Source organism: Cebidichthys violaceus, unplaced genomic scaffold (genome assembly GCF_023349555.1).
Source record: "Cebidichthys violaceus isolate CVI_PGR_0920_01 unplaced genomic scaffold, fCebVio1.0.p SCAF_12, whole genome shotgun sequence".
Taxonomy (NCBI): domain Eukaryota; kingdom Metazoa; phylum Chordata; class Actinopteri; order Perciformes; family Stichaeidae; genus Cebidichthys; species Cebidichthys violaceus.
The window spans coordinates 2,882,296-2,898,362 of record NW_027176285.1 but is presented as its reverse complement, the minus strand read 5'-3'; the positions used below and the strand labels follow the sequence as shown (position 1 = coordinate 2,898,362).

At 41.5% G+C, this 16,067-nt stretch overlaps 1 protein-coding gene across 1 annotated transcript in view; it reads right to left on the bottom strand.

Moving 5' to 3' along the window:
• LOC137868894 (poly [ADP-ribose] polymerase tankyrase-1-like) overlaps positions 1 to 16,067 on the bottom strand; it is a 64,899-nt gene that overhangs the window by 16,945 nt on the left and 31,887 nt on the right. The window contains 13 exon segments of the mRNA XM_068705914.1: positions 1,775 to 1,940; positions 2,088 to 2,233; positions 5,463 to 5,542; positions 6,301 to 6,472; positions 7,545 to 7,582; positions 7,585 to 7,622; positions 7,808 to 7,899; positions 8,023 to 8,072; positions 8,075 to 8,143; positions 10,971 to 11,001; positions 11,003 to 11,158; positions 11,468 to 11,534; positions 12,020 to 12,114. Coding sequence (XP_068562015.1) covers positions 1,775 to 1,940; positions 2,088 to 2,233; positions 5,463 to 5,542; positions 6,301 to 6,472; positions 7,545 to 7,582; positions 7,585 to 7,622; positions 7,808 to 7,899; positions 8,023 to 8,072; positions 8,075 to 8,143; positions 10,971 to 11,001; positions 11,003 to 11,158; positions 11,468 to 11,534; positions 12,020 to 12,114 — 1,200 coding nt within the window.

Genomic DNA, 16,067 nt, shown 5'->3' with positions numbered 1-16,067 from the left:
CTGCAGCACGAATCCTGAAATGAAATATGCAGCTTAATCCAAAGACCAAATGTACATTGAGAGGTCTTGAATATATTGTCTTTGCAAGATTTCAGGCTTGATCTGACAATATGATATTATCATCATCATCATCATCATCATCATCAAAACTATCAACTAGTGTGACCAACTATGGCCCAATGGCCATCATCATCATAACCACAATGTGTTTCAAGAAAAAAAAAAAAAATCCTCTCCCCAATTTGAATCAATATCCGTTGAGTACAGCCTTTCACACAAACTGTTTAATAGAATGTTAAAGAATAGAGTTCACCTTGCATTATTAAAAATGCTTATTATTGTGCGTTTCCATCCACGACTGTTACGCAGTCGGGTGCATCGAGACAAACAGTCGTTGGCATTAATTCTCCGGGAACCATTAAACGACTGCAGAGAGAGAGAGGCCGCAACGTCATGGAAACGGCGCTAATCAAACCCTCAGATGGCGGGAAAATTAATGGAAATATGGCTTTTATGTGTATTTCCCGTGTTCATTAGAGGAACGTCTCGCGATCGCTCCGCGCAGATCTGATGTTTTCTTCTGCTGCAGGTTTCAGTCATGACTTATCTAACGAGTATGTTTCCATTTCACTCCGAAAACGCTTTTTTCTGCCCCCGAGAGACGTCACCTCCCTTAACACTGCCGACTCCACTCAACCACAACAGCCATACAAGCAACTCCACTGCACCACCCACCGCTCGCACACACACACACACACACACACACACACACACACACACACTGCACCATCAGTCTTTTTTTTCCCCTTTCTCACCACCAGCACTGCTCAATTGCAGTTAGGCTCAAAGTGATTTGCGATTGCTGCAGTGAACTGTTGCGTGCAGTAGTTTCTCTGTTATTACTTTGTCAGTCTGACCTTGTCAATCTCATAATACGTTCTCTCGTTGGCTGCACTGCCTCACTGCTGGTTTCTCTTTGTTTCACAAACTGCTCTGTAAACACGCGACACTATTACAATATTTTACCGACTACTAATTCTTCAACTCAACAATTCAAATTGTGTTATCTTTGCCTCATCTTTAACTACGTTTCTGTAAATATTTAACTTTGTTATTGGGTAATTTGATATTTTTTTTTCTTCAATGAATGATTGCTCCAAACTTAATCTCCTTGTGTAAAGAAAGTTAAAGGGAATCGGAGTTAAACATCTCAGAAGCATCACTTTCTCCCTGCAGCCGATGGGTTCTGGTCTGCTGTGTGCGTCCGGCGCGTTGATCTAATAAGGATTCATGCGGCCCCATATGGCAACAACACTGTGCCGGTGTAGGTGTTCGTGAGAGGAAAAACAACAACAACAACAACAACAACAACACATTCAGACGTTAAAAACTGCAACATTTCACAGGACTCATTTAGCCTCGAACAGATGTGACGATCAGGAAAAACACAGCAGATGCTTTCGGCGTTGAAGTCTGATTGGTCCGAAATGATCCCGACGGGGCGGAAATTCTCGCCAATTCATGGCCCCTGATGGGTCAATTTAGGGACTGTTATTATAGTTATTCCAAAGAAAAAAGGCTCCCATACTGTTGATTTGTACATCTTTGCTGCTTTAACTATGCAGCACCAGTCTGATTTACATTGCAGTGACTTCCACTGCATTTTAAGGTCGCCCGTGCACATGAATATATATATATATTTATATATATATATATGCATTGGTGGATTGGGAAGTTAGTTTAGGCATTAGGAGGAGGGAAGCGCAGGTCTGACCTTAAGCAGCAGCTTGCAGATCTCATATTTGCCTTTGGCAGCGGCTTCATGGAGCGGCGTGAACTTCCACAAGTCGGCCACGTTGACGGAGGCTCCGTGTCTGACCAGCAGCTCGGCCACCTCGTAGTGACCGTACGAACAGGCGTTGTGGAGGGGAACCAGGCCACTGTGGAGGGAGAACACAGAGAACTTGTTTTATTATTTTATCAGATAGTTATTAGAAATGATTACCTTCAATGTCTTTACTCTTAACTTTCTAATTCATGTCATGTTTTTTTTTTTTACAAATTGAACCATAACTCAAGAGTCCCACCCTTTGTCCTTGGCATGCACGTCGGCCCCGTGGTGCAGCAGGTACTCCACCACCGTCACTCTGTTGTAGCCGGCGGCAAAGTGAAGGGGGGTGGAGTGTCTTCCCTCCAGATCTCTGCAATTCACATTCTGAGCCGTACACAACGACTGGAGAGAGACGGAGACAGAAGAACGAAGATTAAAATGAATAGCCGGTATCCAATTAACGAGCTGATCAGCCGACGGGCCGCGAAGAAATGAACCTACGATATCTGGCTGCATAACCAGCCGCGTAGTGAATTATTGCATCTATAATGAGGCTTTAAAAAGGACACAGACAGATTTAATTTAAAGATGAGATGATTTCAAGAGGTTTTTCATCAACTCAAATGTGAACATGGAGACAGTTTTTTTTTTTTTTTTTTTGTTAAATGCTCAAGTGCAATAACACCACATTCTCACTGGAAATGGTTGATGAGTCACAATGAATAATTGAGATCTGAAAGATTGAGAGGAGTAAAACAGGCAGGAAATGGACACCCTTTTCTCTGATAACGAGAGAAAATGTAATTTACATACAAATACGAAGCGGAACGTTTCTCAGCTCTGCCTCGAATTTTGCAGATTCTCAGCAGGATACATTTCTTTGGAGTCGGCGTCGCTGTTCTTGTCTTATTATGACATTTTCCATATTTTACCACGTTGATTACTTAGATTTACATAGAGGGTAAAGGACAGAGGGTGTCGCACGCTGGACTGACTCTATTAGTATTGGTCTAAATACATAACTCAGCCAATGAACCAAAAGCAACATCAAACAGGAACAAACAGCACTTCTGAGAGACCGCAAGAAAGAGAAAATACAGAAAAGAGGAACACTGCTGCCCAATATGTCTGTGAAATGAAATATGTGAAAAGGGTGGTTTTAGCGAACAACAGCAACAATGGTGAAGTTATTAACTAAAAGTTGATTCACGTCTGCTACCCTGCTGTTCACAGAAAATAACTGGGCTACCGGTTTTTTTCTGTTATAGACCCAATTACACCTTGGCTGGAGAGAAGAAGACACGGTGGGAAATTAATTTGAAAAGTTTCCTTCTACCACGCTCTGGGGTGCTATTGGACAGGAGATGATATGAAACGTGCTGCTGGCGGACGTATTCCTCAATCTTAAGCTATTATCCTTCATGACTGCCATCGAGGAAGTGTCGCTTCTGTTTCTGGAAAAAAAAAAAAAAAAAAAACGTGTTCAAAAGTGTAGCATGAGCCACAGCGGGTGGAATTTGAACTCATTGCTTACAATGAAAATGATGCGATTAGTTTTGAAAGACGCTGACGGGAACGATTAATCTTGTGGGAATTGGGTTTCATGTAAATCAAAATGGCGCGTGAGTGTGTGGAGAGACTTGGTCGGGACGACATGGCGTCAAATCAGGATCAATTCCAGTTTGTGCTGGAGTTTCTGAATATTTGTCACTAAGAGATCTAACCATACATTTTATATCACTTCAGAGAGTCAACTAGGATGTATTTATGCTCACCTGAAATGACAATTTCTGCGTTTTGCCTTTCACAATCTAAATGTATAAACGTACAGAGTAAAGAGGACTCCATATCTAACAACATTATGGGCGATAACCAATGTGGAGCTGCAATGTTTGTACGATTGATCCATAAATTGATCGTCAGAAAACAACACCGACAACGTAGGCAAACTCCATTTGCTCTAAACCTCAAAGAGTTAAGTTAAAGGAACGGCTCTCCTTTAAAAAAGGCACATTAGATAATACCTGAGTCTGCAATTATAAATTAAACCTGCAACAAGTGAATGTTATGGCCACTCGGGGGGGGGGAAGGAACGGAAACAAGTTGTGAACAACTTAATAGCGAACACACATCCAGCAGTTACGCAGCAACGTTAGCATTTATTTGGAGTCGTGATGAGTGTCGATGCTCCTTTAGCTCCGTTTCTGAGGCTCTTTATCTGCTAAATGTTCCCCTATGTTCATCCTTTTAATCATATTTCAAAATACAGCTGCTTTGAATTAAGTATGCTCCTGTTCTTTGACCCGTCCTCCAGGGTGACCATCTTTCTAACGGTCTCAGTCTGAACCTCCTCAACGATGAAAACAGATGGCAGGAATCAGCCCTGGAACGGAGCAAAGTATTATTTTTCTTCCGTCAATCAGTAGCTCAGCCAGACTCAAGTCTGTTGTGTACTTGTGTGTGTGTGTGTGTGTGGGTGTGTGTATGAGGTATAAAAAAACAAAAACAAATGAGTGACAGAAAGCCAGACCGGAGCTCATTGTCTGTTTTGCTACGATTCCCTGCCTACCTGCCAAAGTGCTTCACTTCAGACGCCGACAGACCCTCTTAGTCTGGATAACCCCGTCACTGTCTGTCTCCACGAGTGAAGACACAACAGATTTTCACTCCGCTCCAAATACCGACATCAAAATCTTTGCCGGATCTCACCAGGTCCCCGACATTTGGGTGGGTGTTTTTTTTTATTTATCCGAGGCTTATTACAGGAGCATCCCGAGCGCCTACATTTGTAACAGGAGTGAGCCCCGGTGCAACTCAAACTGCTGCGATCACACGGAGGAGGAAACGTGGCCTTTTAAAAAGAAAGAAAGGTTTTGCTGTTTTACTTGGATCAATGTGCGCCAAAATGCAAAGACAACGAACAAGAAGCATTTCATTCATGCCGAACAATATCCACCTGACATTTAACAAAAGTCACTGTGACCACTCCTCCATGAGAGCAACAAGAGCGGTCACAAAGGTCCAGACAATTTGTTTCATTTAAAAAAATAATAAAAGGCACGATAATCTGCGAGTCACTGTCAAATTTACATTTTCCGTGTTTTTAGCCCATCTATAGTTTCTTATTTTCTGTTGTGCATCAGTGCTTCACATGAATTAAAGTCCTTCATTACAGATTCAATTATTAGGTTGTTTTTTTTTAAGGACAATTAACTCACATATTTATGATGTTTTTCTTCTCAGCCGTTGAGCTCACCATGCCTTTCTAGAACCTGTGGAATGTCGAGCTAAGACATGCTTTGGGTTTATAAAATGTGTATAAAAAGTTTACTCCAAACGAATTCTTCAGAACAGGATTTCCAAACCTTAATGAGGCAATTAAAAATAGATTTCTGCTCCCTCAGAGCAAATGATTTCCTACGATCGGTGTCATTAATACTGAGGTTAAACGAATGCAATATTGATTGTTTGCAGGGGAATTAATTCTCACTCATTTAACCCTTTCATACCGACAAGGATGTTCTGTCTAAATTATGTTAAGCTGATTCTTTGTAATTGTTACACTTTGTTCACATTTATGTAACTCAAACTCTCCAGCAGGGGACGATGTCAACAGTCAGTTATGAGCTACCTTGACAGTGTCCAGGTCTCCGGCTTTAGCAGCTTCCAGAAGTCTGTAGTCGACATCCGAGTTCCTCACCGGGACGTTCTCTACAGAGCAGAACGTACAGGAGAACATTGAAGAAAAAAATGCTCTGTGCAAACATTGGCAAAAGATACAAATGATCATTAAAACGTAAATGTATCGTCTGCGTACGGTGAAGAGAGGGCGGGGCATCTTGCATCCAAAATTTACTAAACTAAAATGTCTGCCTTAAAAAAGTTTTTAAACGACCAATTTCCTGAAGTCAACTGTGTTGATTTGCCGCTCGGCAATAACTGACAGACGATAAAGATTCACCAATTTCCTGCCACAACTTATAGCAGAACGTACAACTGAGTGACTGATGTTTCTTTATGAGGATAAAGCGAAGAGAAAATGAGGACAAAGTTCAGTCAATATATCAGGCCGGGTTGATGTGCTCGAGGTTACTCTGCAGCAGCTCTACTTAAAGGAGTAGGTTGACATTTTGGGATTTATGCTTGTCCGTTTCATTCGAAAGTTGGATGAGAAGATTGATGCCACAGCCAGCCGATGGTTGAATGTGGAGTTTCAGGTGAGTTGTCTCTCTCTGCACCTTCAGCCTGAAAGTATCAATACCGACCTTTCAAAAACAATTCCAGTTAATCCCGCTGTGGCCAGCTGGTGCACAGCAACCGAAACGCGACACCTACACATCTGCACACCCAGCCCACACCCAGCCCACACACACACACACACACACACACACACACACACACACACACACACACACACACACACACACACACACACACACACAGGGGGGCACACAAAAGGGGCGGCATACCGTTGAGTATTTGCTGAACGGCTTCATTTCCCATTTGAGCGGCAGTGAAGCCCTGCAGGGACACCAGCGAGGCGTCCGCCCCGTATCCTAGCAACAGCCTGCAGGTCTGAAGGTGGCCCGCCATCGCCGCGCGGTGCAGCGCCGTCTGACCCAGCGTGTCCACGGCGTTCACCTGCAAAAACGCAAACACCTTTGACTGACGACTCTTTAAAAGAAGGACCTTCGGTAGCATTCGCTTTTTTTTACTAAAACTGTTTCCCTTCAGAAACTCTTTAAAGTGTTCATCTGTGATAAGTTCTTTGCGGTGAAAGGTCTGCAATTTACTTTTCTGGTGAGTCCATTCCCCTCAAACAGTTTCATCTCCAGCATGTCTGGTTCAGCTGAGAATGAACTACATTTTGTCAACCTGTAATCATGAGTTTCCTTCTGGAGGGAAGTTCTGATCCGAGATGCTGATGTCAGCCGGCAAAACAGTTATAATGTTATAGCTGTTTAAACATTAAGCCACAATATTATAAAAAAAATACCAATAATAAAAGATATTTTAATATATTTAAACAATAGAAAAGCCCCAAAACAAAATGTGCCAAATCAGTCAAATATGATCCTGGTAGATGTTTCATTTTGTAATACTGTAAAAGTTTTATTAAATATAGTTAGGTTCAACAATTATGAAAAATAAATATGGATGGATTTATGGATACAATAATCAGCAAGCACTCTGAAAACTTTTTTTTCAATTTTCAGGGTACTTCTAAACCGTATAAAGATAATTGATTCACAATATTGTAAAGTCCTAATCAACCAGACATGGTATCGGGAAAAATCTGTTGATGTAATATGTAAGAAGTTAGAAATGATTGTGTTTGAGCATAAGTCAGTCATGTCTCTGTTTTCTTACCCAGATTTACATGCATGTGTGCATAATGCGTATTTACATTTATATGTATTCAATAGCGATCGTATAACAGCCAAAGAAGACATATTTTTTCTAGAAATTAAAATGATAATTTCACCCCGTATGACTCTTGTCTATCAGATCAAGATGGCCGCTCTGGAAGTGGGTCACCTGATGTTAAACGCCCATGATTCAGGTGGTGGAAACATTGACGCAAACAACTACTTTGTAGTTTGGTTCACTTCGTGGAGATCTCATCGCTATGACAGCAAAAGAGTTTTATTTTTTTTGTTGATCAGTGTCATAATGCATAATGATATATGGCAATAAAAATACTGTGGTCTACCTTGGCGCCATGTTTCTGCAGCACCTCCATGATGTCATATGAGCACGTTCTGCTGCCACATGGAGAGGAGTCATGAAACTACAGAGAGCAGAGGAAAGGAGGAAGAAAGTCATCTAGAGTCAGACGCGTAGCAGGCTGCAGTGAAGTCCTGACACCAGCCTGTGATCACCTCTATGCATTCAATATTTTTTGTTGACGGCGTGCATACGAATATGATATCGATCAGACTTTTGTGTTTACGAGCAGATGAAAACAGAACTCACTCTTTATTCTTCTCATGTACGCTGGCGCCTTTCCTCAACAGCAGCTCCGTCACCTGTTTCCTCTTGGGGTGCGGCGATGCTACGGCACAGTGCTAACACACACACACACGGACAGAAACATCACCTTAGTGTATTATTATCTGTGTGCAGTGGAACGCGTGTATGTGTGTGTGTGTGTGTGTGTGTGTGTGTGTGTGTGTGTGTGTCCATCTCACCAGCGCAGTCTCGTGTGTGTGAGGGTGTTTGAAGTTGATGATCTCCATTGCAGGGTCTTCTTCGCCTTGGCCATGTCAGCTTCTCGAGCAGCTTGAAGCAGCGAGTGGCCCTTAAACTCATCTGTGTGTACACACACACACACACACACACACACACACACATCACACACACACACACACACACACACACACATCGACATGTCAGGAAAAGGAGCAAACATCCTCGGTTTCGGTGAAATTTTGAGCGCATCTTGACAGATTTTCCTACAAACCCAAAAGCATCTAAAGCCACAGAGGAGCATCTGGCAATTCAGCTGACTGAACAACTGTTGATGCTTCGCGGGCTTCTCACCGGACCACAACAACAGATTACTTCACTGGCGATGACCCTCAGCATCCAATGCTTCAGAGACATTAGTTCAAAAGTTTTTAGCAGCGAACTAATGATTGAACTTAGAATGCAACCGTCTGTGAGCTGGAGTCGGAGCGGAAACAAGCGGTTACCCTTAAAATGAAGAAACGTCTACTTTTGAGCCTCGTCACAGCGAGTGGCCTCAGTGCGAACGCAGATGTCAAACTGTTCCTGTAAAATACTCTACCGGTCCTACTTACTTATTCAAAGCCCGTTACCCAAAACCATTTTTTACTTTTTGTCAGAGTGATCCGGGCAAACTAGACTCACATTTTTTATATATATATATATATATATATATATATATTGATTTTCTATTGTCGTCAAAGAAATGTCTATCCCACGTTTCACGACCACAGCAGGTTTAATATCAGGGTATCAAGGGTTCAATAAAACACAGCCAATGTATTTTTCACAGTCTGTACTGGTCAGATAACAATTTGCCACCAGAAAGGAAACAAAAGACTGGCACTGATTTCTACTGACCTCCTGCAATACATACCTATAAAAAGTTTAAAAAGTATATCTACACTGAACACAGAGACTTTCACGTAAACACACAACAATAGATGAATACAGTACATATGGTAAATTCAGAAGAAATACTATATAGAATAGACTGCTTTGAAAAAAACAGATCTTGTGTGTCGTTGTTGTTGTTGCAGCAACCTAATCAAAAAACCAACAACTAACAGCAGCAACTGTCCTGTAGTTGTGCATAAACTCAGAATGGCTTATGATTCATGTAGCATTTGATTTTTTTGCTTTCATCTGTCTCATTACAAAGATAAAGCAACAAGTGCAGCAGCGAGAGAGCTAATTCACTAATTAACTTTCAAAGAGTCGCAGACAAAGACTTGTCTTGTCTACTTTGACTCTGCAGACGCAAAGAAAATGAATTCAATTACAGCATTCTCCATCCTCCTTTATTAAGCTATCAGACATCAGCAAAATGCTCAATTAAGAAAACACGCGCACGCATGGGGATGTACCAAACCAGTATTTTTAAAAAGCAAGAGTGGAGAAGAGAATGTGTGTATATATATATATATTATATATATATATATTATATATATTATATATATATATATATATATATATATATATATATATATATATAAATAACCTTTCACAATATATATATATATATATATATAATATATATATATATTGTGAAAGGTTATTTATATATATATATATATATATATATATATATAAATAACCTTTCACAATATATATATATATATATATATATATATATATATATATATATATATATATATATATATATATATATATATATATATATATATATTGTGAAAGGTTATTTATATTTATATATATATATATATATATATATATATATATAAATAACCTTTCACAATATATATATATATATATATATATATATATATTGTGAAAGGTTATTTATATATATATATATATATATATATATATATATATATATATATATATATATATATATATATTGTGAAAGGTTATTTAGATACACATGAACACTGAATCGATCTGAAATCAAACAGGAACACACTGCAGAGTTGTTAAAGACATTTGTCGTCTTATACACTAGAGAGACTCTTTTAGAGACATCCCTGGAAGTGTGACTTCAGCGAAGTTTAACCGAAAAGAGTTCCTCACCGCTTGTGTACGCTTTGCTACCACAGAGGAAATTAAGTGAGTGGAAACGAGTGGGAAGCGTCTCCTGACATCTTTTTCTGCGGAAGGAAACTGGGCAGCAAATCATCCGTGAAGCAGCTAAGAATTACCGTCGTCACAGACTGTCTCAATTATCAATTATTGTCTCGATTCATTTATTCGTAAATCATTTGGTCTGTAAGGTAAATAGTAAAATGGTTCTCCGGAGCCCAAGTTTACACATTCAAATGTCTTGCTTTGTCCAATTTATAGTCCAAAACTGAAAGCTACTCGGTTTGTTATCACGGATTACTTTAAATAAAAAAATAAATAAATAATTTGAGAAGCTGCAACCAGCAAAACATCTGCATTTTTGCATTTAAAAAATAGTTGCGAACAACAGATGTTGGAAGGGGGAGGAGGTCTTCTTCAGACTGAGCAGGACTTGAACAACAAACCTGTTTTTTTGTTTTTTTCTTAGATTTTGAAGCTGAAGACCAAACCATGTGTTGCGTTCTAATCAGTTTCTAAAAACAATGGACTTGTCTGCACTCGGTTTCTGTGGCGTTTCATCCAGTAACAGTAGAATATATGCATATGAGCACCTAGCTCGGCTCTTCAAGCATGTGGAACTGTTGTCGACCGTTTCTTTTTTTTAACCCATAACCGCCTGTATCCAGCTGCAGAAAACAACAGTCCTCTTTATCAAAAGATCGAGCTTCACATTCTCTACTGTCTGAACACTCAAATAAGTACAAATCAACCGCTCCAACCGTGACGGTTATAAACACACCCTTCTCAAAACAAACCTACTCATTAGTCGAGCGCCGTGACGCATTTAGCAGCGCTGCACTTTATGTAAATGAAGCACCGCGCTCACATGCAAGTCGCTCCTTCAGCTCGGCAGTGGGGCGCCATGTCCACGGAGCTCTTGCTGTGGCAGTTGAGCAGGGGTCGGGTCGGCCCGTGGCTCAGCAGCAGAGAGCAGACCTCCACTCGGTTTTTAGACGCCGCCTCGTGGAGCGGGGTGAACTGCCACAGGTCCATGGCGTTCACGCACGCCCCGTGCTGGGAAAGAAAAAAAAGGGGGGGGGGGGAGGTATGAGGAAAAAGAGCAACTTTTATTTATTGTTGAATTTATTTTTAAATAATCCTAAATGGGATTAAGCCGACAGTCCTTAGATACCCTGTTGAAGACTTGTGTATAGTTGGAACACATCCGTCTTGTTTTCAATGAAACAACAAAGACAGCGGAACTTTACTCTATTGGGATTTGATTTCCATCTTTGTTATTAGCATAAATATTATAATTAAGAATAATCGTAGATGCCGAGCTAGCATGTGTGTGTGTGTGTGTGTGTGTGTGTGTGTGTGTACCTTTAGCAGCAGCTCAGTAACTTCATAATGTCCATAAGAGCAGGCGTTGTGTAGAGGCACCAGACCACTGGAAGAAGAAAAACACAAACAAAAGAATAAATATACATTTGATTAAATGAGCAAATAATAACTAGATAAATACACTAAAGGACTGAAGTCCAGTATATCTCTCTGTAGTTCAACAAATAATTTTGCCGGGCTGCACTAAGACAAGGGGTTGTTTGAGCTAAACACTACCACCAGAATGCTAACATGCTAACACCCATAATCAAAATGAATCAAGTCTCATTGCATGGCCCAGAAAATAATTCTGATGCATAACGCAGGACAAACTCTGCAACATTATCAGTTTTGCCGCCCGTTTTAAATTAGAGGAGAGCCAATGAAAGCCCTGCGAGTGTTGTGCTCTCGTCCAATCACGTAGCGAGGAATTTTTCCGATGATATCTCAGAGACGGAAAGCACCGTTAAACAAATACTAACCGGCCTGCTTGCTACCAACTACCACTGAAATATCATGCATCGGTTTAAACTTTCATTTAATTGTACGTACCCCTTGTCCTTGGCGTGAACATCTGCTCCATGCTGTAGCAGCAGCTGAACTATCCTCACCCTGTTGTATCCTGCTGCCAGGTGAAGCGGAGTGGACTACAGAGACAGGAGGTAACGCAGAGAGAGACAACGAGGGACCAAAAGAGCAAGGGGAGAGGGAAAAAAAAAAAAAAAAGAGAGGAAGGGGGGAGACAAGGGAGAAAAACATGAAGGCAAATGTTAGCCCACGTTTGTTCTACAGCACTGCAGCATATCATTGAGACACAGGACGCTGGGAGGAACACATTCTGGTTCTGACTGAGCAGCCAGATGTACAACATTTCTTAAAGGTAAGAGAGAAAAATGGATCAGTCCACGGTTCTAAAGCCCGACTCCATTTTTCACCAAAGCTGCAGCTCTGAATGCTTCGTGACGGGACTGAGGCGAGATGGCTTCAGTTCTCCACGCAGCGCTTCCTCTGTACGCTCTCAGCAAAGGCCATTCTTCTTCATAGCTGGAGTGACACCCACTCTACCTACGCCTCAAAGTCATGATAGAACAGCCATTTCACATCACTGGACGTACCAGGGATCACATTGTGAATAGGACTGGGATTAAAGCAGCTACATGGGAGCGGGCGGATCTGAGAGTTCTTAGAGGAGCACACAGGAGCTAGCTAGAAACGTCCCGTTCACACAGGCGGCCCTGCAGTCTTCAGAGACAGTCTGTCTGGGTCGAGCTAGAAAAGTCGGTCCACATTCCAGAAAATCTGACCAACCGGTTATTTGCATATTTGCATAATGGTACAATAGTTTGCATTTTGTTCTGCTGGGTTTTTTTTTTTTGGAAACGTGGTTAAAATTTCTGCTACATGACTGCTGTTTTTTTTTTTTTTTTGAAAGAAATGCCACCTTTAATTTTGAAGATTTTACAAAGAGTGAGCCAGCAGAGCATCCTTCCTCTTAAAAACAATAACCTACGCATGGATACATTGTATACCTTTATATTCCACCTAATTTCAATAACGTAATGAAATGGAAAAGTCATAGATGTTCCATCATAAATTCATTTTTTTTCAACTATACTCCACTTCCTTGGGTGACATGATCTGTGTCAGCGGCTCCGGAATCATCGCAACCCAAGTGATTCTGATGACATCAGCATTATGCTCTGAGAGATGAACACAAGTCGTGACTGCAGGGGGGTGGTGGGGGGGGGGGGGGGGCAGCTGTTGTGACTCCTGTCAACTAGAAGCAGATGTTGGTGGGATGATCTGCATCCAACGTACCAACTCAAACCCCAACACCCCCAACACCAATCTGAGCAAGTCAGCTGTAAGGAGACAACTTTACACTTTACAGCCTCAAAAACACAGAAGCTGAGTGATCAACACGCTGGTGTCGGCGTTTCTTTCTGTTAAGAAGCCAATAACAAGGTGATTCACAGGTCACTTATTCATAACGTTGAAAAAGATTTCTCCTTCACAAATCAGACCACAACATTATTTCATAAGCCATGATGCAAAACCATGGCAACGTTAAGAAACATTTTTACAAAGCGCTGCTTTGCAAACTGACAACTTTTTTTTTTTTTTTTTTACAAACAACATGAAGAAAACTGATCATGTTCTCACTGCTGGCTGCCTATTTAGTATATTATGCGGAATGGTTTTCAAACGTTACACAAGACACAATACTGGACCTCTTGTCACAGAAGGAAAAGGTTCAACTTCTGTCTGAAAAACATGAAAACAGGGTTTTCAATCAGACTAAAAGTGAAAAACGGAGCCATTTCTCTTTGAGCCCATCTCCTGCTCAGTGTTGTTGTGGCCAGATGTCAGAGGCGATCCTTAAGAATAGATCATCTTCAGTGATCTCTGAGTTCAGATGGGAAGCAGCAGCAGCGGCAGCGGTGGCGGCGGGGCGGTGAGGCAGAGCTGGGTGGACAGATGGTACACTCATATTTACAGGATGTGACAGCAGCATTAGGAAGGACCAGGACATGCTACACGGTTAGTCATCATCCTCAATTGAAATGCAGTGTCGTCCTGCAAACTTGTTCGTGCAAATTGTGGATATAAATAAAACGAGAGGGGGGAAAAAAAAAAACAGTGATCAGGTCCTCAGTACATTTACATACTAATAAACCTCCTTAAACCTGGCTGCCAGTGAGTCATCAGTTAGGGGCCACACACACACACTCACACACACACACACACACACACACACACACACACACACACAAACGCACACGCACACGCACAGAGCATGTACTGTTGCATCGCTATGATGTTGTTGCCAGGGTCAGACTGGGTTTAAGCTCCACCTCCTCAATCTGTCAACCCTGTGAGAGCAGTGGGTACATGCATTTGTGTGTGTATGTGTGTGTGTGTGTGTGTGTGTGTGTGTGTGTGTGTGTGTGTGTGTGTGTGTGTGTGTGTGTGTGTGTGTGTGTGTGTGTGTGTGAGTGAGTCAGTCCTGTCTTCTCCAGCTCATTTAAATTCAAGTCATATAAAAGCAGCTCCAGCTGAAAGTTGTATTGTGATCCTCTGCTGTGACCTCAGCAGCCATAAGCCACCAATAATCAAAAGCGTGTCCCATGATGCATCATCTATCTGGTCAGAATACATTCAAACATCCTCCAACTTCCGTCCGCTGCAGCATTCTCTCTCTTTCCCCCCCGGTGCACTGAATCTATGACGCAAAGATGTTTTTGTTTGCTTTTTTTTTTTTGCAGTGTTTTTACTATTTGAAAGGTCACACAGCGACCCTTCAGAAGCGCGGAGAAGGAAAAGAATGAGAAATTGATTTTAACGAAGGCTCTTTGAAGAAAGTGCAGCAGCACTACAGTGAGCCCAAAAGAAGGATCTTCAAACGTCCCCGTGTTTACACGAGCGTAATATTTCTGCTGCTGCCAGCGCTGCGAGTTTAGAGAATGTGGATTAGGCTGTTTACGACAGTTCGCAGTTTACGACTGTGAAATGACAAAAATGAAATATGTATTCAAGACGCAGAGAGATGTGGGAACGAGAGCCCTCTGGGCTCACGGCACATATTTCAGCTTTTTTTGTTCTTCTTTGGGTGCAAGTGTCCAATCCTTGGTGTTTCTATCCATAAAGTGCTTTGATACATGATGACATATGATGCCCGGCGGTGGAAAAAACCTAGTGGAAGATATTTCAAAGAGAGGGAGTCGGCACTCACAGTGACACGCCGAAAGTGAACAATAGCAATAAAAAAATAAAATAAAATTGAAAACATTCTGTTATGTTTTAATCACCTAAAAGCCTTTCTGTGGAGGTGTGGAGGAGGGGGGGAGGTGAAGGAGGCAGATACGGGAGGAAAATGAAAGAGGGAGGGAGAGATGCGGAAGGCAATACTAATCTTTCTGTCCGACTTCCCTCGGTAGCATTTGTCTTCTTTTTTTATGTTTCCCTTCCCCCTCCATAGGAACATCATCCATCTGACCGGTAGCTGCAATGCCTCCTCCTGTACTAGATACTTGGTCATCTAACAGCAAAAAAAATAATTAAAAAAAGGTCATGAAGAATGAGTCGGACCACCACAGACGTCCCTCACACACGCAGATTCAACAACAGCGTGTTGAAAGAACACGGGGGGGGGTGATCCGCACCGTGTCGGTTCCTTCTTTGTGACGTTCCCATTTCGCTTCCTATTCTCTTTACGAGCCTGTCAAGCTGTTCCCATGACAACGGTGACTGCTAGCTGTCAGCAGTTGCCATAGCAATGAGACGTGATCTATCTGCGAGGGTGAAACGGGCCACATTTGGACCATTTTAGTTCGGCGTCGTTTACACGAGCGCGTGATGTCGTGTCTTAACTTTGCACCAAACAATTTCCTATGGAGCCCATAAAGCTGTGAATTCATTCACTAGTCTGTTTAAACTGCTTATTGTCTTTTTATTCTTAACAATTTAAAAACGAGCACATTTTCTGCCAATAGTCTCCCTTTAAATTGCTCATAAAACCACATATTATTGCAGCGAGCATTGGTTTGAGCATCAATTAGCAAATTAATTTGTCTCTTTTAATCAAGACATCCTTTTCAGA